Source organism: Notolabrus celidotus, chromosome 3, assembly GCF_009762535.1.
Source record: "Notolabrus celidotus isolate fNotCel1 chromosome 3, fNotCel1.pri, whole genome shotgun sequence".
Lineage (NCBI taxonomy): Eukaryota > Metazoa > Chordata > Actinopteri > Labriformes > Labridae > Notolabrus > Notolabrus celidotus.
The window spans coordinates 19,584,112-19,609,402 of NC_048274.1; the positions used below are offsets into that span (position 1 = coordinate 19,584,112).

General features: G+C 39.3%; 1 protein-coding gene and 1 long non-coding RNA gene across 4 annotated transcripts in view; one reads left to right on the top strand and one right to left on the bottom strand.

The window, feature by feature from the left end:
- Window positions 1-2,251: 2,251 nt before the first annotated feature.
- LOC117810103 lies at window positions 2,252-7,457 on the bottom strand. 2 transcript variants are annotated; one of them, XR_004630703.1, is made up of 3 exons: window positions 7,242-7,457; window positions 3,856-3,976; window positions 2,252-2,389 (listed from the first exon to the last, which is right to left on the bottom strand). It is a non-coding gene; the product is annotated as an uncharacterized LOC117810103 (long non-coding RNA). The 2 variants fall into 2 exon arrangements; XR_004630702.1 differs by having other exon boundaries at window positions 3,851-3,976.
- The window catches only part of LOC117810102 (insulin-like growth factor 1 receptor), a 55,577-nt gene continuing 37,371 nt past the window's right edge, over window positions 7,086-25,291 (top strand). For both annotated transcript variants that reach the window (XM_034679706.1, XM_034679707.1), the window contains exons 1-2: window positions 7,086-8,101; window positions 18,159-18,722. In XM_034679706.1, coding sequence (XP_034535597.1) covers window positions 8,011-8,101; window positions 18,159-18,722 — 655 coding nt within the window. In that variant the 5' untranslated portion in view covers window positions 7,086-8,010. The remainder of the gene's footprint in view (window positions 8,102-18,158; window positions 18,723-25,291) is intronic.

Sequence of the window (25,291 nt, forward strand, 5' to 3'; positions counted from 1 at the left end):
TACTCCCGTATGATGTATTTATTTTTATGTATTGCTTAATCTGTCATTACCAACCATAATCACACCATGTCAACCTGTCACTACTGTAACAATTTTTAATACTGCCTGTAATTACTGCTATTTAATCTAAATTCCATTGTAACATTGTATATATCTACATTGTATTCTAGCTTTATTTAGCTATTTTTATTTTTACTTATCTTATTTTATTTTATTTTATTTTACTTATTGAAACTTCTTGATTGTACTTATGTCTGGGTTGCTGTAACAACTGAATCCCCCCCCCCCCCCCCCCCCCCCCCCCCCCCCGGGGGATCAATAAAGTAATATCTTATCTTATCTTATCTTATCTTATCTTGATTATATCTCATAATAGTACAGAATCAAGATAAAGTGCAAAAGTAGGACGCAAATACAAATGTGATTCCCTCTGTTGAAACATAAGCCTCGATTAATACATGAAAATGCTGTTGATATCTCCTGTGTAGCATTTGTGAGGGGTGGTCTGTACCTTTTGCAAATTGTGCAACATACCAAGTAGAAGCTTGACAGTAAAAAATGTAGTTCAGGCAGGCTATATTAATGAAACACAGTGAATTAAATCATTACAAATGCCCATAGAGTTTTGAAACCATATATTACACATAGGAAAGTAGTTAAGTGAAACATACAGTAGTTTGTTTTGTTGAAGCAGTAAAAACAGCTTTGATGAGCATCATAAAGCCAACGTCCCATGAGTGGTTTACATTGGTTTTCTTTTGTCGTGTTTTCCTGTGTCATCAGTTCTGAGACTATTTCCCACCACATGACATCATGTCCCAGTCTTTGTGACTAATGCACCAGCAACTGAGGCACAACATAATTAGTGGACCCTTTGTACCTTAGTTGGCTGCTTCACGCTGCCTTGAGATCTCAAAACAGTGATGTTACACCAGCTGCACCTTTTAAATCCAAAATAATTTTTTATGACAAAGCAGGAGTTCTTTAAAATCAACACAATTAAAAACTATATAAGCAAAGAGGCACAATGGCCACAAGTAGACCGAAACCCTTCAAGGATTTTATTATGAAGCACATCCGAAACAAGAACCTCTGAAATGGTTCATCTGAATTAACACTCTGATTAACAAGTAACAAACATCTTGATCTTCTTTACAGAATTGGTGAGGCATGGTAAGTGTATTAAGTGAAAGGTAATGAGTTGGGTTTCTTTACTGAGCACTCATCCTTTTTATCAAAGGGTGTTTGTCTCAAAAAAACGAAGCACCATTCATTTATAGAGCGATTCGAGTGCTACATAGGGTTAAAAGTGGGGCATTGGGATGATTAAACCCATTGAAATACGACATTAAGAGAAATTAGACATTAAATACTAAATATATCAAACTGTAAGATTAATAAATTTGTAAGAAAAAGTGATTACATTTTTTTTAAACTAGAAGAGAGGTGATTGACCTCATGGGAAAGACAGCAGTAAATAAAATAGTTTCAACTGAGCCAACAGATTGAGAAATCATCAGGTGCTCTGCCAACTCGTTCCACAGTTGAGGAGAAATACAGCTGCCTCACTCTGCTTGGTCCTGATTCTGTGAACAGTAAGTAAACCTGTCCTGGAGGACCTGAAAGTTCTGGATGCCTAGCAAACCAGCAGGTCTGATAGGTATTTTAGTCTCTCACTCACATCTAAATTCAGCTTAACCATGAATATACAATGAGCAATAAACAATAAATCTGACGTTTTATCTATCCAGCTGAGTTTTAATTAGATTACTTAAACCCACTTTCCACATTAGCATTATTTGGCACCTTTCAAAGGGCACTCAGCCTTTGGCATTGGACTGCACAACCAGACCAGTGTGCAGTGTGTTGCTGCAGTGGTCATCAGGAAAGGCAGTGGATACCACAGGCAACATACAGCTTTGAAAAGTTTGTGTAAACGTGTGTGACAGAACAATCACCGAAAAAGAGCACCTGTACTTACCACTCCTGCGAATATATTTTAACTAAATATGAAACAAACTGAAGATAATATTTAAGCTTATAAATAATCTGAGGCAAACAAGACAATCAAGACTATCTTGAATATTATTATACAGTATTTCTTACTTCTAAGATAGTGACAGACGAGGCAATTAACTACACCTCTAAGTGCATTTTGTCCACCACAAAGTTTCACAGTGGGTGAGACATTTGACAGTAAAAAAACATCAATAAACACTACTTACACATGTACAGGACAGGATGTAGGTGCTATGTCCACAAGGGGAGCTAAAATCAAGTTCAAACGGAAGTTCCTTGTGTTTTGTGGAGGCCAACATTCACCTTATACTGAGGTCCAGGAGTTGCTGACTCTGTTCCTGTCTTTGTGTCTGTAGTTATAGAGTCACTTCTAAAAAAGGGAGGAGCAGGAGAATACAAAAAGTCAGTTAACAGATTTGATAAAAAAAACATTTTGCTCAGAAATGTAATTTCCAATCCTAGTTGGTTCATTTTCTCTGTGTCTATGATGAAGTTTTGAGGATATTGATATTCTACATGTAGTTCTTATTAATGTTTCCAATTAAATACTTTCTATAGGATAGTGTAAATGTATTATCATTTACATTATTATTGATAATTCAGTTGAGAAATAACTATCATTAGGATTCATTTCAAACAAATAAAGGCAAAGTATTGTATTGAAGGAATCAATGTGTGGATGTGACAGCATTTCTTGCAGCTATAGTAATAAACTGAAACAGTTGTCTTGGGCCCTAAAGTAGAAAGATTACTGCTGACTTTTAAAGTCAGAGCTTATCATGACTCCATGACACTAAATTCTACAAATCAAGCTGGAAATTGTTGCATAATCATTGATTTGGGCCTAAATTTCAATAACCACATAAAGACAGTTAAAACATCAAGAAACAAAATAATTCAGGCTAAACATGACACAGAGAAAGTGTTAATGCTTTTATTTTTGAACAGGGTAGATTAATATAATGACGTCTTTACAAGTTAGACTAAAACAATCAATCAGACAGATGCAGCTCGTCCAGAAAGTCTGTTAATTAGCTATTCAGAATAGTAACATTTTTTGTACCAGGCTATAAACATGTTTACTTTTGCTGTAAAGATGGGCTTTTTTAGAATGAGTGTGTACGTGAGACCAGGGGCTTCTGGAGCCGGCCTCTAGAGAACACTGTAGCTACTACCGTTCTTAGCACTTCTGCAGTGGCTTCATATTTCAATACATCATATTTGACTTCATGCACCCAGGCCTTGAGTGCTTCTGTTAAAAAGTCTTGGTTTGCAGCGTATTGCTTCTGTAGAAGTGTGATTTTTTAATTTTGAATCACTTGGCTATCTGCAGTGCGTTTGCTGGTAATACAGTTGTTTCAGCTTCTTGCAGCAAGTTTTTTCATTTGCAGTGCGCTTCCACTGTTACATTTGCTTTGGACTTTTGCATTTGTTTTTGAATTTCCATTTGTTCCAAGTATTTACCGCACAATTCTCCAAATGAAGATCATTTGGACCATGGTCAGCCACCGTACATTCACACTCACTACATCAGAAAGCTCTGTTGCTATTTACAAACCACGCAGAAATGTTCATTTTCATTCTACAACGGAAAATGGAAAACAATATATAAGTTTAGAAAACGGTTATCCAACACATGAAAAACACTGAGGCATACAGCTTAATTTTTCATCAATGATGACTGGTTTTTGATTGGCCCTTACAAAAAGAAAAGGTATCTGTATTGCTATCACATTTGTCAATGCAATGTTCCATCCTTAATATTAATCAAATAATAAATACTTTTTTCAGTAAGTGGTAGAAAAGCACTTTATTTTACATGATATCATACCCTACTTTCAGATGGGGTTCATCGGACAAAGCTCATTGGTCTGTGGTCAAATGTCAGTCCATCAGGTGATCCTCAGGCCACATCACACCACTTCTATCAAAGCAGGCCAGTGGACATCCTGTAGATCTGTGTGATCAGACCCAACAGCATCAGAATGTCAGACCACATTTCCTGTTCTGATTTCATATCCATTAATTCTCTGTTCTACGTTTTTCATCATTAGCGCGGCAAAGCCACCCGGGCTGTTGTCCGCATATCATCTATTATTTCCCCTCTAAATTCCCTTCCTCCTGCATGAGCACAGTGGAAAACAAACAGACGCTCATTAGCATGTGTGACCCGTTGGTGGTAAACAGGCTTATTTCCACATGAGTGCAGTGCGAGAATGGATTCCACCGGGACAGTCGAGGTAGGTGGGCCTGCCGGCTGCCTTCATGGGGACTTTAATAGGGACTTAACAAATGCAAGTGGACAGGCACAACATTCTCTGGCACAGGGAGGTCATGTTGGTACAGTGAGCACTTGTTAGAGGGTGACTCACTGTATTTGGACTCTTGGGTGGCCACTGATATTCACTTCATTTTTAATGTGCATTTTTCCCCCCAGTGCTAATTGTTGGATTGTGGCAGATGCCGAGTGCTGTCTGCCAGGGTTGAGGTAATGTGCAGCGTTCAAATAATGCCTCTGTGCTCTGCTCTGCTCTGTGATGAAAGCAGCCTGTAATTACAGGGATAATCAAAACTGTCAGGGGCTCTTCTATGGATGGTTTTGTTTACTGTCTGCTCCTCTCACAGCATCATAAGCTGTGGGCCCCCCACTTCCTCAGCCTGGACCACAGACCTTACAGGATTGATGTAACTGTACCTGCCTGTGTTACAAACAAAGTAAAAGTCAGCCTGATAACAGGATCTGGGTTGAAATCCTCGATATGAGAGACAACTTACACGTTTCTGTCGTTTTTCTGGATCTTAATCAGTTGTGCATGAAATCAATAGCATTTAAAAGTCCCTTAATTCTACAAGTTAGACAAAGTATACAGGATAACAGATATGCAGCCAACATATTACTTTGTACTCCAATGGAAAAATATAAAATCCTGTGTTGAAGATGAATATTCAGCAAATAATCCAATTATGTCCTTAAGCAACTGAGTGGTTTACAGTTTACCCTTTCCTTCTTGTTATTTATTTACAGCAGAAAATAAGTCTGCAGCTTGCTTTCCTCTCCGCAGGATGGCAGCATTTCGGCGTCTTCCCAGAGGAAACCCTGTTGCATGACTTGCTGCCAAGCGCCATAAACATGTCAACATAATGAGATGTATTTAAGGGGATTTTCCAAACTGTTCTGTTTATTCTGCAGAAGTCATCCACTCATTTCATATCTCTGAAGTGGTTTTATTTTAGTAAACAATATTTTGAAATTGGGGTTGTTATTGAACAATATTACAAAGGTTGAGTGTAAAGGACACTGCCATATCGGGATTTGTGTTGTTTACTAAAACTTCATATGCATTTTACTGCAGCGTATAGTAAAACTTAAAGATCTTTGCATCACATAATGTAAAAACAGCCACATATCAAAATAAAAAAGGCACGGATTGATGTAGGAAAATGAATATTGGCAGTGACAGGTAGGCCTTCGGATGATGTCTCATTTGGCATCGATGACGGTATTATTTCATGATACAAGAAGACCACCTGTGACAGCACAAACTGATTCAAAGCGTAATTACAGGTAGTGGAGACAGACACGATCTTTGTGTAGGAATCCCTCCACTGCGTGTTCGTGAGCTGAGCAGCAAAACAACCCTGATCCCGGATCAGAATCCCGGCTTTCATTCAAACCGGGTCCTTAACGGAGCTGCTACGGTGGTGAACAGAGAGGAGGAGAAATCACAGAGGTCTCACTCTGCTCACACTTTCCAGCTGTTGTTATGATTATGTCCTTTGCCATGATGTGCGCAGAATTGTGTTTTCCTTCAACCGTAAAGTATTTTGTTTGAGGGCAGTGGTTCCCAAAGTGTGGGTCGAGACAAAAATGGGGGGTCGTGAGATGTCTTTCATAATGTTTTTTATTAAAGTTATTAAAAAATATGTCTTATTATTGTTATTTATTTTAGTTTATTTACCTTGTTTTCTTATGTTTATCTTCCTTTTTGTTTGTACTATTAATTATGATTATTCCTTTATTATCATTATTGTGTTTGTAATTCTTTGTATTATTTATTTTTTCTTCTCTTTGTTGGTTTTGTATTACTTACATATAATTTGCTAACTTGTGGTGAACAAAGAAATACTGGGAAAAAAAATGCAAAAATAAAGTTTAAGGGATCTAAAAATAGCTAATTTGACCCGTTAGAGTAAAAAATATTGACAAAAACAGTACCTGAACTTGAAATAAAACCTTGAAAATAGAAAATGCAATGAGTTTTCTGCCTTTCTTTTTGCCAGATGACTCCTAAGTTTAGGGTTAGTGAACAGTTAATTATCAAAAGCATCAGTAGCAGTAGGTTAATTCATAACGGCACAGGAAACACAGCCATATACTCATATAGATAGGGTCATTTTCTGCAGACCAGCTAAATGAAGCCACATTAAATCACTTTGAGGGACAGTGGGGCTCGCGAGTCTTTGGCACATATATTTTGGGAGTAACAGGCCGAAAAGTTTGGGAAAACCTGTACAGTACAATAATTAGTGCTGGGCGACATTGAAAAAGATGTTATCACGATAAAAAAGGTCATATCAGTCGATATCGATATTATCACAATAAATATATAGTTGTTATTTCATTTAAATTTAAAGTCAGCTTTTTGGTCCTGAGTGAAAGTTGAAGACAGTTTCTTAACGTGTGTCTGGATTTAGTTTTCTGATAAACTTTTTGAATCCTTCAAATACCTCTCACCCTGTGGTAGGTTTAAATATGTTGAATTTTTATTGAGCAATTGTTATATCTATATTAAGAAAAATTATATTGTGATAATTATGGTTATCGATTTATCGCCCAGCCCTAGTTACAGTCACCTCAATAAAAGTCACAGCCTGCTGCCTTAGTTTATGCTTTGAACGTTGTTTACTGGAAACATCTTCTGCTTGAATTGATCAGTAAAGAAACTGTCAGGCACCCTTCAGTAATTATGTATTGAATCTCTCGACAATACTGGTAACAGACAGGGATATAAAAACACAGACTTTCTTGTGATTGGTACCTAACCAGTCACTATGGTAACTGCTTTCCTATGGTGGCTAAACTGCAGTCAAAGCGACGCCCACTTCCCCAGTCTGGACCTGAGTGATTCATCTTCACAAATAGAGACGATCTGTGCGCACGGCGCCGTGTTTATAGTGAACACGGCAGACTGCAGACTGATCGAAGGAGACGGTGTATGTACCTGTGTATTTACCAGCCGAACCACACTGCCTGGACACCACTCTGTCGACGGAGGGCATTAGCTGAGCATCGGACGAGCCCATCATCGAAGAATAAGGTGAAATCCTCCATGTTCCGTTGATGTGAAGGTGAATTACAGCTACCACAACAACGCGGTGCGTGTGTGCATGATGAGCGGCTGAGGAGGAGGAGGAGGAGAAGAAGGAGGCTGCGGTCTGAAAACAGATTTTTATCCTGGATTTTTCCAAAGAAATGTCGTTGCATTCACACCAGGAGTACGCGTATTGATGAAACAATCTATCATTGGTCCCAGACCCCTTGTTTTCATCATATTTACATCAGTATTGAAGCCATTTTCTGCCTCCTGAGGATCCTCCAGCAGCGGGACGGTGAAGGTTTTTTCCTCCAGACATGGAGTGTGAAGATGCGGATTACAGAGGAAACCCCGCCGCTGGTCTAACCGCGCTGCTTTCATTCTACGTATCAACGCGGTGCTGTTCTTGGCAAGAATAAACAAGACTATGAGTAAATATTTCCTGAGCAGAGGCGTAAATCGGTGATTTTGGAGCTCGGTTTGGACTCCCCTTTGGAAACGTGAGGGATCCTGTTAGCCTGCATGTAGCAGCTATTAGCTCCATTAGCCGGCTAACAGCTACAAGGTGCTGGCTGCAGATTAAAACGCTTTTTAGTTTTTCTGACCAGGTTTGGGCCACGTTTCCTTGCCTCGGCATATTTATTTACAGGATTTGGGAGGATTTACACTTCCAGGGATGAGGTCTCGAATGGAAAGGATCCGCTTGACCTTGTTTTGGGGTCTGATGCTGGGTCTGTCGTCCTGCCTCCGGCCCGCCACCGCAGAGAGTAAGTACTGCTGCTCCACACTGCTCCACTCTGCTTCTCTGCTCCAGTGCAGCTTAAATATGGGAAATAAGACTTGTTTTTGTTCTAAGAGAGTCACTGTTCATGCAACAGTATACTGTTTAAATGGAGAAAAATTGGCATCAACATCTTATATACTTGCATTGATGGAGAAATCCAGAATAATGTTTATACAAGAAGATATTTGGTGGACTGCAATGTGAGTAAGTTATGAGACAGATAAAAACATCACTTTACATATTTTATGTTTTCAGTAATGGGAAAAATCCAATGTAATGTTTACACATTAGATTAATCTAGTGGACTCAGTTGAAGAAAGCATATAAAAGATAACACAAAGTCACCTGTTGGAAGTGTTGGATGACATGTTGTTTTGGTGGAAGAAGCATGTGATGTGTAGGGTTGCAAAGGGGTAGAACATTTCCAGTAAATCTCGGGAAAGTTTCTGGTAAATTTCCCTGGGAAATTAAGCTGGGGATTTTTGGAAATATTCAGAATTGGAAACTTTCCATGGGAATTGAGGGTAATTCAATGGAAAGGTATTATATCCAAGCATAAATATTTGTTTTTGTATAATCAATCAATCAATCTTTATTTGTATAGCGCCAAACCACAACAAATGTTATCTCAAGACACTTTTACAATCATAGCAGGTCTAGACCACTCTATGTCAAATTATGAACTGAGACCCAACACCAAGGCAGGATAAGACTCAGTCTTCCCCCACCTTAATCCACCATGAGCATTGCACATTGCAATATTTAGCTAGTTACAGCAGCGAGGAAAAACTTCCATTTAACTTTCAGAAACCTTGAGCTGAACCGGACTCATGATAGACAGCCATCATGCCTTGACCGAGTTGGGCCTGGAAAGAGGGATAGAGGAGAATAAGAGAGAGAGAGGGAGTGGTGATAGTGATATAAGCAGACATCCATCCAAAATAATACAATTAAAACAGATTTTTTTGTAAGTAGAACTTTATCAAGTGTTAAATATCTTATTGAACAATCAGTTCTTTCCTTGAAGAACAAAAACATGCATGTTGAGTTAAATATTATTCATTCCCCCGACCCAACCCATTCAAAAATTAACAAAAATGCAATCCCAAAAAAAGTCCCATTCAAAATGTTAAATGAAAAAAGCATCTTCTCTCAAAACCCTTTCAGGCAATGGACTCTTCCTGGGTCTCATCAACATCCTCCATGTCCACTTCCTCAACGTCCAACTCTAACTCTTCCTCTTCAGTATCACTGTCCAGACTTGTTGAGGATGGTTCTGCATAGATATTAACTGTACTTGCATGACATCTGGTTGTTTTAGTCAGAATTATGCTAAAGTATATTTTCTCCAACTATATTTAAGTTCCCTATTAAGAGCCAACCTTCAATTTAGTAAATTCCTGTTTATTCCCATGGCAAGTTTCCAACTTTGAAAATTCCCAAAATTTTGCAACCCTAGTTATGAGACTGATAAAGATATCACTTTACATGTTTTATGTTTTCATTAATGGGAAAAATCCAATGTAAAGTTTACACATAAGATTAATGTAGTGGACTCCCAGTTGAAGAACGCTTATAAAAGATAACAACAACACAAAGTCACCTGTTGGAAGCGTTGGATGTTGTTTTGGTGGAAGAAGCATGTGATGTATAGCTGTATGAATAGTTTATAATGAACTACAGGCTTGTTTGATATGTATACGAGAAGGTAGGCAATGGAAAAGTGGTGTATGACATTTTCTGTTTATAACAAACCAGACAATCCAGTAAGAGCATGTTCATTTTAGTGTTAGAGGCAATAAATAAAATAGTCAATAAATAATGCAAATAAGTGTCATCACCTTGGTTTTGGTTAACAGTGTAATATAGGTTAAGGAAAGGGAACTTGTAATATAATGTTTGAAACAACCATAAAAGTGAGTCAGTTTAAGTGTGTCAATGAATACATTACCATGACTCAGCCAGTGGAGAAAGTCTGTCAAGTATACACCACATTGTCATCTCTGAGTCACAATGTGGTGAATTAGAATCAACAAAGAGTGGAAGGTATCTGTGATCCCGGCAGAAAACCACCAACAGAAATAGGATGTGAGTAATTAAAGGTAGGATTTTGGGCCAAGTTTGGCTTGTGCTCCTCTACATCCAACAATGACATATATTGTTACTACTTTTGTACCACAAGGAGAAAAAAAAAACCTTGATTGTGATGTTCTAAAAACAATAAGCACGCTTAGACACACGAGAGACGCATTAATTGTTTTTATAGTAGACCACAGGCAGTGCTTGTCAATAAAGAGAAGCTGTGGTGGTTTACAGTGTGGGCAAGTCAGAGAATAAAAACAGTCACATTTGATTTGACTGTTTTATCGAGTCAACATTCAACTGAGTGAACATCACACAGCCTTGATGATCAGATTCAGGCTGTGTGTCTGTGTTGACAGAAACCACTGTGTAAATATCTTTAAGTTTAAAGGTGTCGCTATGCTTTTTTTTTATATGAATTAATATTCAGTAATCTGACTCACCAAACAAACCTGGGGAAAACTCTTGACCTTGGATTTGTTTTGAGTACCAGACTGCTGAAGCTCCAGTTTGTTGATCAGTCACAGGAACATCCTGCCAACAGGCTAAAATTTTGTGATCTTAAAATAATCTATCAGAGTTAAATACACTAGAACTTTTGAGAGGCATCAATTGGCATCACACAGACGGTTTTGTGCAAGGAATGGGACTCTCTAGTGCTTAGCTACTGTATGGCAGCATGTCGAAGCCCACAGCCTCTGTTGGCTTGTAAACCTTCAAATTTAATGAATTAAAGCATCTTTATTTATTCAGAATTTCTTTTTATGTGCTGCCACATTAAATTTTTCCATGTCTCCAGCTCCACTGTAAACTAGGCTTCCTGATTCATCCCATTCATTATGACATGCTGGGGAGGGGTGGGTTGGGGGCTTGAACCAGGGTCTGGGTTTTAAAATAGACCAAGCCAAAGTACATTCGCAAGCAAAACAGACTAAGTTCTGTTGATTGGAAAGAGTGAGGAGCTTGTGAACTGTGTGTCATGGGGTTTACTGTTAGCCCCAGTGGTTACAGGACAAACCTGGGAGCCGAGAGGTTCTCCCATCGAAATCCTACATTTATTCTCACTGCGCTGTGGAGCTGTGTAAAGGTCCCTTGTGTGGCTGAACTGGAGGCATTCCTGCTGGTTTACTGTATCAGTAACTTGGGACTGAAGGGTAGCTGGTAGGTGTTGGGTTAACCAGGTTTGGCTCTCTTACTGCACACACTGACTTTCAGGTGAACCAAACAAGTTTCATCTGTCAAGAATGATCTTTTCCAAAAGCTTCCCAGCGTATTTCTTCTCACCTTGCCTCTCATGTGGAAAAGTATTTATGAATACGTTCCCCCCTCAGGCACTCTGTCACTAACAGGATGGAAATGAGGAGTAAACAGACTTGCTGCAGTCTAGTGGCAGTGTATGAAGCACCAGCTTAGAGGGCATATTGCTTCCTATTTCTCGTCTTATGGGGCTTCTAGTGGATTTCCTCTGATTGCCTGTGGATAGTCTGGGTGCTGCAGCCAGCTGGGAAAAGGTTATCAAAAGTAAATATGTGATCTGGAGGCTCATCAAAGCCGCACAGATAGGCTTGTGTACTCAGCTGTTTAAAATGTGTCAGTGCTGGTGGAGGAGAGGGAGGGGGAGTTATTAGGCCTCCACACCTGCTATTTGTAGTTTCACTTCCACACAAGATGTACATTTCAGTCCCAAAGTGTTGTGTAGTAAGTTCAGGATGAGCGTGGTCAGGAGCAGTTCCCATGAAGGACGGCCATGCTGGCGTTGCAGCGAGGCCACAGAGGGTGAAGCGTCAAGGCTGCGGTGATGTAACGTCACCAGGCAGCGTGTCTTTTTTTACAGGCCCGGGTGTTGGGATTGTATTAACAGGTATGCAGCTTGCTGAGGGCTGCTGACAGTGTGCACTGACAAGTAGATTACAGAGAAAGACATAACCGCCATACCAGCACACTGCCTGCCTTAAATCACACTAAAGGCATTTTATAATGGCTCGCCAAAGGCTCTCACATCCTCTCTAGAGAACGCTACTATTCTGAACAGCTTGGTGGAAAAGCTTACAGTTCTTAACCCTCTATTTACATGAAATAATCCCAAATTATAAAGATATTTGCTGGGAATTGATACAGCTACAGATGCAATAAGCTTTGAAAAACTTGCATCAAACTGGGTTTGAGGTCAACCTTGGGAAAGTTTCAACATTTGTCTGTGGGTTGAATGTTTATAATGTATGTGTATGCATGCTGTATTTTTTTAGGAAGTTTCATAAGAGGATCTTAAAATTAAAAGTTAGTTTCTTGCACTAATTCGTTCATCTTTCTTTTAAGTTTAAGTGGATGAGTTAAGGACGATGTACCTCTTCTAGTTACCCCCTTAAGAGGTATACACAGGGCAAGGAATGGGATCATAAATGATATTATTACAATGATAAACAACTTTAATAAAGTTATTCTTATGCTTATATTTTCATTTGCTTAGCTGGGATAATCCAAAAACAAATATGTCATCAAGTTATTCTCAAAATCAGAGTTTTGCACAGTGCATAACCAAAACTGCAAAAGCTATAATTATTCAAATAAGGTAAAATGTGTGGAAAACAGCAGCACTGCAGTATTGCAGTCACTGGATACAATTCTTATCATGTAAATTAAAAAACAAAGTAATGCAACCAATGTTACATCATTAAGATTTTAATCATTTTAACTATATTTAAAACATCTGATGTAAAAATTGACATTCTCAATGATTGCAATACGCATTTTTCTTATAAGAAATAAGTATTTCAGAATAAGTTTACCCTTTCATTTTATAATGTGGAATTTTTTAAAAATGATTTGACTTTATTTTATTCTGTTTTACCACATCTGTCTGTGTGTTTTTAGTTTTGAAGCATTTACGTATTCTATGAACAGTGATTTGTTTTCCTTTTTATTTCTTTTCCCAAAACATTATTACACATATTATAACATATCTTAATTGAAGCTAACATATTCTCAGTTTTGGGCCTGGTTGCTGAGGACTTCACATGTCTAGACGCTAGTAAAAACTGTTTGTATTTTCAGGTTACGACCTGTCAGGCCTGTGGTGATGACTGTTGTGTTTGCACTTTAAACTACCAAGATGTTGAGTGATATTTATTTATGCGTTGCTTAATCTTGACTGCAATCTAAAAGATGGGAAGAGTGACTGTGCTTCCCGCACTTGAGGACTGCTGTGACATCAGGAATTGTTGTTACCCATTTTAAACAGGAGATGCTGGTTTGACCTGCATCATTCTGTGTGTGTGTGTGTGTGTGTGTGTGTGTGTGTGTGTGTGTGTGTGTGTGTGTGTGTGTGTGTGTGTGTGTGTGTGTGTGTGTGTGTGTGTGTGTGTGTGTGTGTGTGTGTGTGTGTGTGTGTGTGTGTGTGTGTGTGAAATGGTCAAGGAAAATCACTGAAGTGTCTCTGTGAGCCCTGCCTCAGCTCAGTTCTGACACATTCTTATGTGTTTTATGTCAGAGGTAGGGACATTAACACAGACGAATGGTTCATGTCTGTATCAACAATATAGGGGAGTTAGCAGAGCTTTGAAAGAGTGAGCATAACCCCCACATGGAAGGGCCTTGTCTCACCCTGAAAGGGTTCCTCTACTATAACAACAGAACTCACTACTCATGATCCAGCTTATAACATGGCCACCTTACTAAATAGATCTTCTATCACACTAGAGATGTTCAGAAGCGCCTCATCCTTTAGACAGAAATGTGCTTTTACTAGCTTATTGACCAATCAGGAACAAGTATTTAACACAGCTGTGTAATAAATGTGACTAAACAGTTTGAGTGTTTTTATCACCAAACAGCATGAGTCACAACCTTACTCACATAATGCAGGGTTTGCTCAGTGTTAGACACGACATGCAGAAAGCATGTAAACATTATCCACATAGTAAACATTATTTTACTTCATGTTTATTGGTTATTGAATAGATTTTCTTTAACTTTAGAAACAAGTTTTAAACAATTTTACCCATAGTATGATTTTCTGTTTTGTAGTTTTTTGACTGATAAAGCTAAAATCCTGACACTTTGCTTCGCAAAAGTCAGTATGTTATAATCTGTTTCAAATGTTGTTGTGCATTATGTCGTCATTATGTTATGTTGCTGTCAAACTGTGATTAGATGTCTGAGAATCCTTCTGCAGCCATTGGAAAGTTTTCCCAGTGTCCTTATGGTGGCACCTTGGTAGAAATGTGTATATGAAGAACACTCACAGATCAATCAATCAATCAGAATTTATTTATAAAGTGCTTTTCATACAGTGACATTGTAACAAAAAGTGCTGTACATAAAAACAACCTAAAATAGAATAAATTAAGAAAAAAAATCCCAACTCCAAACCCAGCCCACAATCCTAAGGTTAAGAACACAATATATGCAAAATTAGTAATAAAAACAATCGAAATAAAAGAAAAAAGAAAAAAAGAAGTTGCTGAATGAACTGCGGAAACGCTGGAGGTAAAACAAGATGTTAAAACTCAACACAGGAAATTAAAATCACCAAAATAAAATACATTTCTGAGATAATAAAACACTAAAATATTAAACAATTAAAAGAAAATAAGATGCTATACTTAAAATGGATGAATAAATGAATTAATAAGTACATAAATGAAATACAATAAATGGTGTTTTAGGGAACAACATATTTTTTATCTGGTCGACGGTCTGCAACTCGTCTCATAATTTATGAAACGTATGAAATGTTGCATAACACCGTCACATGTATTTAGTTTAGAGTATGTATAGCCAGCAGCACATAGCTGTAGCTTTAGGTTTTGCTTTTAACCATTTATTAAAAATGATGTTTGTATATGCTCATAAAACCTGCAGCACGGGCCCTAATGTTTTACAAAAGCTGTAATTAAGACAAGATTAATTATTTCCTGATGTTTGCAGTGTCTTTCCCAAACCTCCCTGCACCACATTCCTACAGTGAAACTTTATAGACCAGCATTAAAGTAGTAGTGTGTGTGACAACCTGTTAGCTGGTTGGTGTGAGTTTTCCATGACTCACTGCCCTCCAGCTTTTGAAGTCTAAATCCTCCTCGCAGTGATGTGCGATAATGGTCTCCATGTTTCTGTGGGTGCTGCTGGGGCTTCAGGCTAAGTATTGTTTAGAGAATAGCGCACAGGTGGGAGGAAAAGTTGGAAAGGCAAACACTCCACTTATCATTACCGATCATCACCATCAGGCCTTTACCAAAAGTTTTCCTGATGTGGGTTCAGAGTCTTCCCAGAACTCCGAGCAGAGCCTTTTTTTATACACGTCTCTTTGTAGTTGTTTGGTTTGTGTTCACTGTAGCCCATTTGTTTGTGTAAATAGATCCAGAGTTCACTGACTCTCTTAGTAACAAGAACAAAGACGCACTCAAGAGGTTAAAAACAAAAACAAATGTAAACAAATCTGTTTTAAATTGAACATAAAACAGCATAAATACATGTTTTTACAATTTGTTCACATCAAAGGCCAGACAACTGTCCTTTGTTGTCTGTCATTTGATCAAAGGCCCAGACATTTTCACTCCTGCCAAAGATAATCCTTCAATTCACTTGATTATAGAGTAAGTAAAGACCGCAACAGGTTGATACTTCTCCTGTAGGGGGCGCTACTTTGTGGTAACAACTACTGGTTTTATCCATGCAGGCTGCAGGGCTCTAGGGATGGCAGTGTTGACCTATGTGTTGATTAACTGTTTTGGTCTGACTGGAAACATCTAAACAGATGTTAGATTAATTGGCATGTTTGAAACACATTCATGGACATCAGGAAGATGTCAGCAGGAAATTAGCTATCTTTGATGATCTCCAGACTCGTCATGTAGCACCATTGTTCAAAATGATAACATATTTTACGGATGTGATTTATGCTGGGTAGAATTCCAGATATGGCGACCCAAAAAGTTGACTTAAGAGACTTCATATTCATGAGGATGTTTTTTGGTATTCAACTCACACTCAATCTGCGTCTTAAAAAGACAGCTGTGAGCCTTCTGGGCTGTTGTACTCCAAAGTGAAGTAACATGTTCGTTAGCTGACAGATAATGACGCGAGTGTGTTGAAGTTGTGTTGACATTTTGATGTGTGCCGTATTTTGATATATTTCAGTAACAAAGACGACCATTAGCTAGGACATCAGTTATTATACCAAATGGAAAATGGTGATATAGCTGTATAATCAGGATATTGGCATTTTTTTCCATGCATTAGCGATGTACATTTTAAGTATTTTCCGTTATTGATTTTTGGAAATGTTAACGATCAATTATCGATTAATCAATAAAAAAAAAAAACTTTATTATTCTTATGTCAAAAACACATTGCCAAATATGTTTTTCCCCCCTTATTTATATTTTCTACGGCAAAAAATGCAAATAACTGACAGTACTAAATACAGGTACATGTTTAACACTGATTATCAACGATCAGGCTCATAAAAATATTCTCTGCGGACATAGTTTTATGAAGTGAAGGCTCATAATACTAACAGAAAAGTACCTCAGACTTACAGTGTCTTGTTTTCAGTCTACTCGTTCTTATTGAGAAAAATAAACGTGTATTCGGTCAGGTGTCAGCCGGGAGCGCAACCGGGTCATAATCAGTCAAGCTGCAGAAAAGCACGCTCAGATGGCTCTGATGTTGCTGCTCTGCAAACATAGCGTACTAGCAATTCCCACCAGTCTGTTGGCTTTGTATCTAAAGGTGGGGAAATGTCCTGTTTAAAGCTTTCAAACTTCATGTCTGTGTCTCTTTAAAAAGTGCACATTGAGACATGACGCACAGCAGCAGCCCCCAGCTGAGCGTCCCCGGTGTGCGTAACACCTTTAACAGCTGATTCACATTGAAACATGCTTTAAATTAAAACACCTCCCTGATAGCTGAGTTTAATATGAGATCACATGATGTTTGTTCCACGTGACGGAAAATTGAAAACAAAAATGCGTGTAAGAGTAATTTCTTAACAACCAATTAATCGATAATCGATTAGTTGTGTGCATCCCTAGTACCAATTGATGATATTTTCACTTTTACTCGGCCTATCAATGGGTCAGACTTTGGGCTTGTCAAATACTTTTTTTGGTGCAAAGGTTGCATAGCATCAGCAATACTTAAGCTTTTGTACTGCTTAGCAAATGTTAGCATTCTTAAATACAAATATTAAACCAGCCAATCCTCAGCATTATCATTGTGAGAATGTTATCATAATGACATTACACAGAGTGTGTTTGAAATTCTTTCATGGTTCATTCTCTCTTTTGTTGAACAAGATGTTTCATGACTTATATTCTTTTGATCTAATGAAAGTGTGTACATGTTCTGGATGAAGTCATGTATGAAAGACGATTCTCCGTGTCTTTGATGTCATTGTTTGATAATAACTTGATAAAAGCAGATGAAACAAAGAGAGCGGGGTGATTACAAAGTGGAAACAAAAGCAGCACTAGCTTGAAGGCAGAGCAATGTAAACTTTATTGCACTGTTAACCTGAGCTTGAATAGGACCCTGAGTGGAGTGTTTACTCTGTCACTCCAGGTTAAGTTGGCATTGAAAATGAAAACTGCCGGGCAAACATGTTCTGTCAACAACAGCACAGCTCAAGTGTACTGTCAATATTTAAGATATGTATTGGATAAATATCTCTTAATAAATGACGCTATTTCAGGAGGGGGGACATTGTTTTGCACATTGTTACATCCAGCCGCAATTAATTGCCAGGTGTGTGAGAATAAAAGATGAAGTATGCAGATAATTTGTAAAAACATTTTTCTGTTATTGCTCTGCAGCTCAGCTCTGCTGTTTGTTGTACCTTAATAACAGTATACAGTAAAGAAATGAAGACAAAGAGAACAATTCATGTGAATGATACATAATAATTGTTGATTGCGATAACAAACAAGACCCCTCACCCTCTTTGTTGTCTCTTCCTGCAGTATGTGGTCCCAGCATCGATATTGGAAATGACATCAGTGAATTCAGGCGTCTGGAGAACTGCACGGTAGTAGAGGGCTACTTGCAGATCCTCCTCATCGGTGACAAAAACAACAACATCAATCAGGATGTCTTCCGCTCTCTAAGCTTTCCCAAGCTGACCATGATCACCGACTACCTGCTGCTATTCAGGGTTTCCGGCCTGGACAGCCTGAGCGGGCTCTTCCCCAACCTCACTGTCATACGTGGTCAGAAACTCTTCTACAACTACGCCCTCGTGATATTTGAGATGACCAGCCTAAAGGACATCGGCCTGTTCAGCCTGAGGAACATCACCCGCGGGGCCATCCGGATCGAGAAGAACCCAGAGCTGTGCTACCTGGACTCCATAGACTGGTCCCTCATCATGGATGCTGAGTTCAACAATTACATCGCTGGGAACAAGCAGTCCAAGGAATGCAGTGATGTTTGTCCAGGCATCATGGAGAACAACCCTCAGTGCGGGAAAACAATGTTCAACAACAACTACAACTACCGCTGCTGGAACTCCAATCACTGCCAGAAAGGTAAGCTGATCGCCATGCATGACAGCGCATCAGGGATTTGAAATGCAAATACATCATGCACACAGACTAGCCTTTGACCTAACATGTGCATATGTGTTTTTGGGAGGGTAATTCCCTCTGTGGTCATCTACCTGCAACTTTAACAGCTTTAGCTGTTGTGTTTTCATTTCTTGGAGGAATAGGAGCAGGAAGATATTATTGCTGAATTGTCTGTAGATTGAAGTATCTAAGGTGCAAATCTGTTTAAAAGGATAGATTTTAGAAGCGCAGTTATGACTGTTACTGATTAATGGACAATAAAAGACATGCTGGTCAGCCATGTTCTCTGTTTGGAGAGGCCTGCAGGAGCACATATGCATTGGCTTAAGCTATGTACTGCTGTCGATAGGGTCTGCATCAGAATGTTTAGACCACTTAAATAAGGCCTACCAAAAAAATAAATGCCCAGCTCCAATCTAGTTTCAGAAAGTAGGGGTGTAACGATTCTTTTTAACAACGATCATGATTCGTGGTTGCCGATTTGATTAAAGGACGATATTGGTTAATTTAGAACGATCCGATCCAATACGATTCAGTGACTTGAAATCCATTCAGTAACTTTTTAGCCAAAAATTCAACCAGTGAGACTGTGAAATAAATACCTTTATACTGGACAGTCCTAGATTCCTGTTGTTGTCCTGTTTTTATCCCGAGCCGAGTTTTGTCCTAGTCTTTGACTAAACATGCTGGCGAGGCCTGAAGCTTCTGCAGAGCTGATGTTACCTTGCGGGAACGCTGCAAGAGGTGTCTGGACGGATGGCGTTGTGTGAAATCCCATGGTGCCTTAGTAGGTGGTTGGATAGATTTGTTGTGTTGCCGTGGTACTTTACTTGACCTTTACATTTCCTACAAACAGCGAGCGACTTAATTAGAACATCTCCGTTTTTGCAAAAAGCAAAAGTGTTTCCACACACTGGACCAAAATGGTGGCTTGATAATTACTCACTTGCCAGCTTCTCCTCTGCCATCCGCCATGCTATGTTTTGTTGTCTGCTGGCGTGTGGCGATGACGTCACAGACAGGCAGCCTGAATTGAGTAACGTTTAAAGTCTTTATCATTAAAAGTGCAAAAAAACACATCCATATAAAGTCTCCCGTGCTTAAATCCAATGTGTTATTTCCTAGTGTTGATTTAATTGATTTATTACCTTAAAATGATGTTAGATCAATATATGTCGTCCGGAAGGCCAACTTGCCGAGCACAGATCGATGTAGTCTGATCATAGGAATAGAAATCGATACATCGATGTAGTAGATGAATTGTTACACCCTATCAGAAAGCCATTTACTAAGCTGTAGTAATGCAGTCTCTTTGCCTTCCTTACAAAAGAGGTCATACATTCAGGTGTCTTGTTGCACTTATTAGGTACCATGGACGTTCAATTCAAATGCTCTCATGTGCCTAAGCAAACAGAATTAAAGGCATAAATGCCTCCCAGTTTAATTAAACTACTCCAAGCTCAGTGACTGTGATGTCGCCCTTTAATTTTGTGTTTACGACTGCAGTGTTGTTTTGCTGGTGCATTTCAGACGATGTGTTTTGGCTGACTGAGTGTGTGTCTGGCTGAATTGTTTCCCTGGTGACTGGCGCCTTGCTGCAGACTCAGCATGTTGATGTTTTCAGTCTTGTGACATGCAATCGTCGCAGGACTAGCCTGTACTGCATGCATGCATATATATGCAAATAGACACAACACACACACACACACACACACACACACACACACACACACACACACACACACACACACACACACACACACACACACACACACACACACACACACTGCCACAATCATAAAACACTCTCAAAGCACAGACAGAGATGCAGGCACACACAAATGTAAACAGACTTACACAGAGATGCAAATATGTCTGACACCTGGCCTGCTTTGTGGGTTGTTGGAGTGGCAGAGTGTAGGCATGCAGGAGAGGTAGAATATTCTGGAGGAGGCCATGTTGGATGGATGGAGGAGGTGTCGGGTGGAGCAGTGTAACTTTGCCCTGTTTTTATTTCAAGTTACCATAGTGGGTCTACAAGAAATGTCTACTATTTGTTTGACTCTACCAAAAGTTATTACACTCTTAGACTAAAAAGAGGGGGTTAACTAATGAAATATGACTTCATACTAGTCCAGAAAGTTTGTGATATAACAGAAACCTTTAGCCGTGTTGTTTTGATGGAAATGCATTTTTTTAAAGGGAATGCAACCTTCAATTTATATAAGTATTGTCTATGATTTCATTGTACTAAAAAATAAGCAGAAATCAGTATCACTGGGGCACCATTGGCCTAGGGGTCTAAGTGTGCCCCATATACAGAGGCTATAGCCCTCGTCGCAGAGGTCGCAGGTTTGATTCCAGCCTTGACCATTTACTGCATGTCCTTCCCCACTCCCTACTCCCCACATTTCCTGTCTCTCTTCAGCTGTCCTGTCCATTAAAGACAAAAATGCCCAAAAATATAACTTAAAAAAAAAAGGAATTCCGTATAACAGTAGCATTACAAGCAACTTAGGTTTGTGATGATATGATAGTTCAATACCACATTTACTGTACAGGATGACACATGTATTATTCTGCTGAAACAGATATCACAAATATCTAAAAAATTTAAACATACCAGTGTTTTATTTTAATTTGCCAGAGCGCTCTCAAGAACAAGTCCCGGAGCAACACATGCTTGTCTGCGATACTTAGCTTGGTGTTATATTATACAGTCATGTAAGATTCTTTAATACTGTTACTTGCTCAAGAACTTTGTAAGCATTTTTGCATCGTCCTATTGATATAAAAATGTAATAACAACCCTATTAGAGTAGGTCTGTTTTAAACCCAGTTAAAGTATTCCATGTAAATTTCCCTCCTATATTCAGTTCAGGTAATGCCTCAAAAATACCACCTTAGTCAGGCAGTGCATTATGCAAGAATATGACTTTTTTGGGCATGTCAAATCCAAAAAGTTTGGGGAGTAATTTGCCCGTTTTGGTAGTACTAATGATGAAATGAGTCCTTTTGTCGCCACTTCTTTAAGAAATCAGCTGTAAGGAGGTCAAATGTAACAGTGCGGTACAGAAACAGCACAGGTCCTGCTGATAAAAGTGTCTGTGTCTGCGTATGCACTGTTGAGTCTAGACATGTTGTTTTTCAGACAGCGGGGGATGTGAAGGACAGGAAATAGATTGTGATATTGTTTTTAAATAGCCAACAACTAATACTAAATGCCTTTGCTTGTATTACTATTACCAGTGCTGGTGCAACAGCTGCTGCTACTACTGTTTCTCTCACTACTGCCTCAACTGCTAAACCATCTGCTGCTGCGACTGTAACTACTGTTATTACTACTACCACTACCACTACCTCTAAAACTACAACACTTACTACTACCACTGGTCTACCACAAACATATTTTTATGGAGCTGTGTGTTGTTGTAGAAAACATGCACACAGACCTCTGCTCCATGTCAGTGTAGAAAAACTGGTGTCAGCACAGTTAAATCGGTGTCTGTGTGAAAAAGAAATACATTCCCATTAACATAAGAAACGGGAAAGACAACTAAGGTCTCTCAGGCAACAACATTTAGTCTGCGTTGCTCTCGACTAACTAGACAGATGGGACACTTTTAGGCATGACTAATGTTTTTCTGTTCAGTTTGCTTCGTCCTATCCAGGAGGTTGACATGTTTTGTTAAATCTGTTTCAGTAGACTAAATATAGAAGAAGTGGAGAATGACCCTGTGAAGATGCACAAGCAATCAGCTTGGCTCCAGTGGGAGTTTGTCAGCCAGGGCAAATGGGCCATCACTTGCCGCTGCTGCTGCCTTAAAACAGCAGTGATCTGAAACAACACGAGCACTACTGCTCGCACTGCAGAGACTGCATTGTTGTGCTATTTATTAGGCGGTTTATTGGAGAAGTCTGGTGGCAGTAAAGCTAGGCTTCATTAAATTGAGGAAGGCTGAGAGTTTGAGTAGCTGAGCTGGCCGACTGAACTGTGTTCATTTCCTCAAGTTGTTGTTCTGTGGCTCCAGTACCTGCAGATAGGAGGCTGGTTATATTGGGAGTGTAAAGGTAAACAAAAATCATGGAATGGTTTGTAACTTGGTACATTTAATATTCAGCAGTGAAAACCATAACGTATAGAAAGCAGGGATGTACATTTTAAGTATTTTCCATGATCGATTTTTACATTATTATTCTTATGTCAAAAACAATGCCAAATACGTTTTATCCTCTAAATTATATTTTCTACAGCAACAAAATGCATACAGCTGACGGTATTGAATACGGGTACATGTTTAACATTGATTATAAACAATCAGGCTTATAAAAATATTCTCTGCGGACATAGTTTTATAACGTGAAGGCTCATAATACTAACAGAAAAGTACTTCAGACTCACAGTGTCTTGTTTTCAGTCTACTAGTTCTTATTGAGAAAAATAAACATGTGCGCAACCGGGTCATAATCAGTCCAGCTGCAGAAAAGCCCTGACGGCTCTGATGTTGCTGGTCTGCAAACATAGCTTATTAGCAATTCCCACCAGTTTGTGGCTTTGTATCTAAAGGTGGGGAAATGTCCTGTTCAAAGTTATCAACCTTTGTGTCGTTGTTGGCGGCAGTTGCGTATTGATCCTCTTTAAAAAGCGGAGACCTGACGCACAGCCGCAGCCGCCAGCTGAGTGTCTCCGCTGTGCGCAAGACCTTAACAGCTGATTCACATCGAAACATGCTTTAAACTTAAACCAAATAGACAGACAATACCAAGTATTGTCACTTTTCAGCATATCATCCACACAATGTTTTTTAGCCGACGTCAGCCTTGTCAAAACCGAACCCTTTCCAGGCTAGGGACGTGGACCTACGTCTCGCTATTAAATCATCTGCTGGGAAGGAAGACATCTGCATATTTCTCCCCTGTGAGGCCATGTTGTGCTTTGGTTGCCACTGAGTCACGTGACTGAATCCTGTCTACTGATTGACTTCTGAGGCACACATTCGGCGAATGAGGACTTTCAGAGAGGGGGAGAGGGGTGTCTTGGGGATTTTCATGCACCTGTCATTTGCCATCTATGCACCGTCGGTTTGTTATCTTTCAAGACAATAATACTCAATAATGTAAAATTGCACATCGTTAAAGCAACATTTGCAATACTATCGTAGGCGATATATATCGCTCACCACTACTGTTAGATACAAAAAACATCAACATTCCATTGAAAAAAAGAAACATGTTACCGTTATTGTCTGTGCCGGTTTGTCTGGACAGCCCAAGGTGAAATACCCCTCTTAATTGTCACTTATCATTTTGTTTATCTCTTTTAGTTTTTGATGAACCAGTAAGTATCAAACATTCAGGATTTATCAGAACCTATTTCTTTATACGATTAAAACTTAGAATTGGAGGCGTATCAAAAAACATGTCTAATGCGCTGTTCTGAGCTTTTTGTGCATGTTTTGGCAGTGGACTGAAATAAGCTATTTTGGGTAATAAAGCTTACAGAGTGGTGCAGTCACATACCAAAACAATCTCCTGTACCTAGTGGTTAAGGAGGAAACCACTCCACTGTTATTTCCCTGTCTCGCCTTAAAGAAGCAGCGAAACTCTCTGGGTTCGTAGTATCTTGTTGTATAGATAGCAGAGTTGATTACAGCTTCACTGAGAATCATGTTTGTTGGATTGATTTCAACCAGGGCAGCAAATACTCTGACCATAAAGGACCATGTTGGGATGGTTTTTGTTTGTGTCTCTTCTGATAAAGACCTGTATCAGGCTTCAGTAATCTGACCCGAGATCTTTTGTTTGAATGTGTGCCTTGCTCACAGGCCTTCTGCTGTGCTGGCACGAGAGCCAACTTTGTATCCACAGGCGTTTTATTACCAGACCCGGTCTGTCATTCATCAGATCAATAAATGACGGAAGGGAAAAGTGCTAGCCCTGTTTTCACTGAGTCTATATGAAGGACATGCTTTCAGCCTGAACTCATTCATAAAACTGCTCCAGAGCACAGAGAGTTCAAAGCCTGTCTGCTTCTCTGGGAAAGTCGAGTGTTTTTTAGCTGTGGCGGTGGTGGGGGCTTCATTCTCCCATGTTTACTTCCCTCATTTGTTCTTTGGAATCTGGTTTGGGTGTTTTGTCTCGTTCATAACTCATGGGCTTCTTCTAAAGAGGAACCATGTCCGTGCATGCTGGGAGCAAACACACTGTCTCACCCTCTCTCCAACACACCAACCCGCACACACGCTCACACATTGAGCAGCATGGGGGATGTTTTTCCGGTGCTTTGTATGGTCTGAGGAGATGAAAGCACATCATTAAAGTACAAAGTAGGTCTTCTGGGATTTACTGGAAGGATTTTTTTTTGTCTTTTGTTAACCCTTGGCTGAAGGGATTACACATTAAACTACAAGGGTTGTCCTCAGGGTTGTTGCTCAGCTTTCCGCTAGATTAATTTACAATACATGACATGTCTGTGTTTGCTAATTTAGTTGACACATCATCCTGTTTAGACAAAGGACCTCTATGAATGT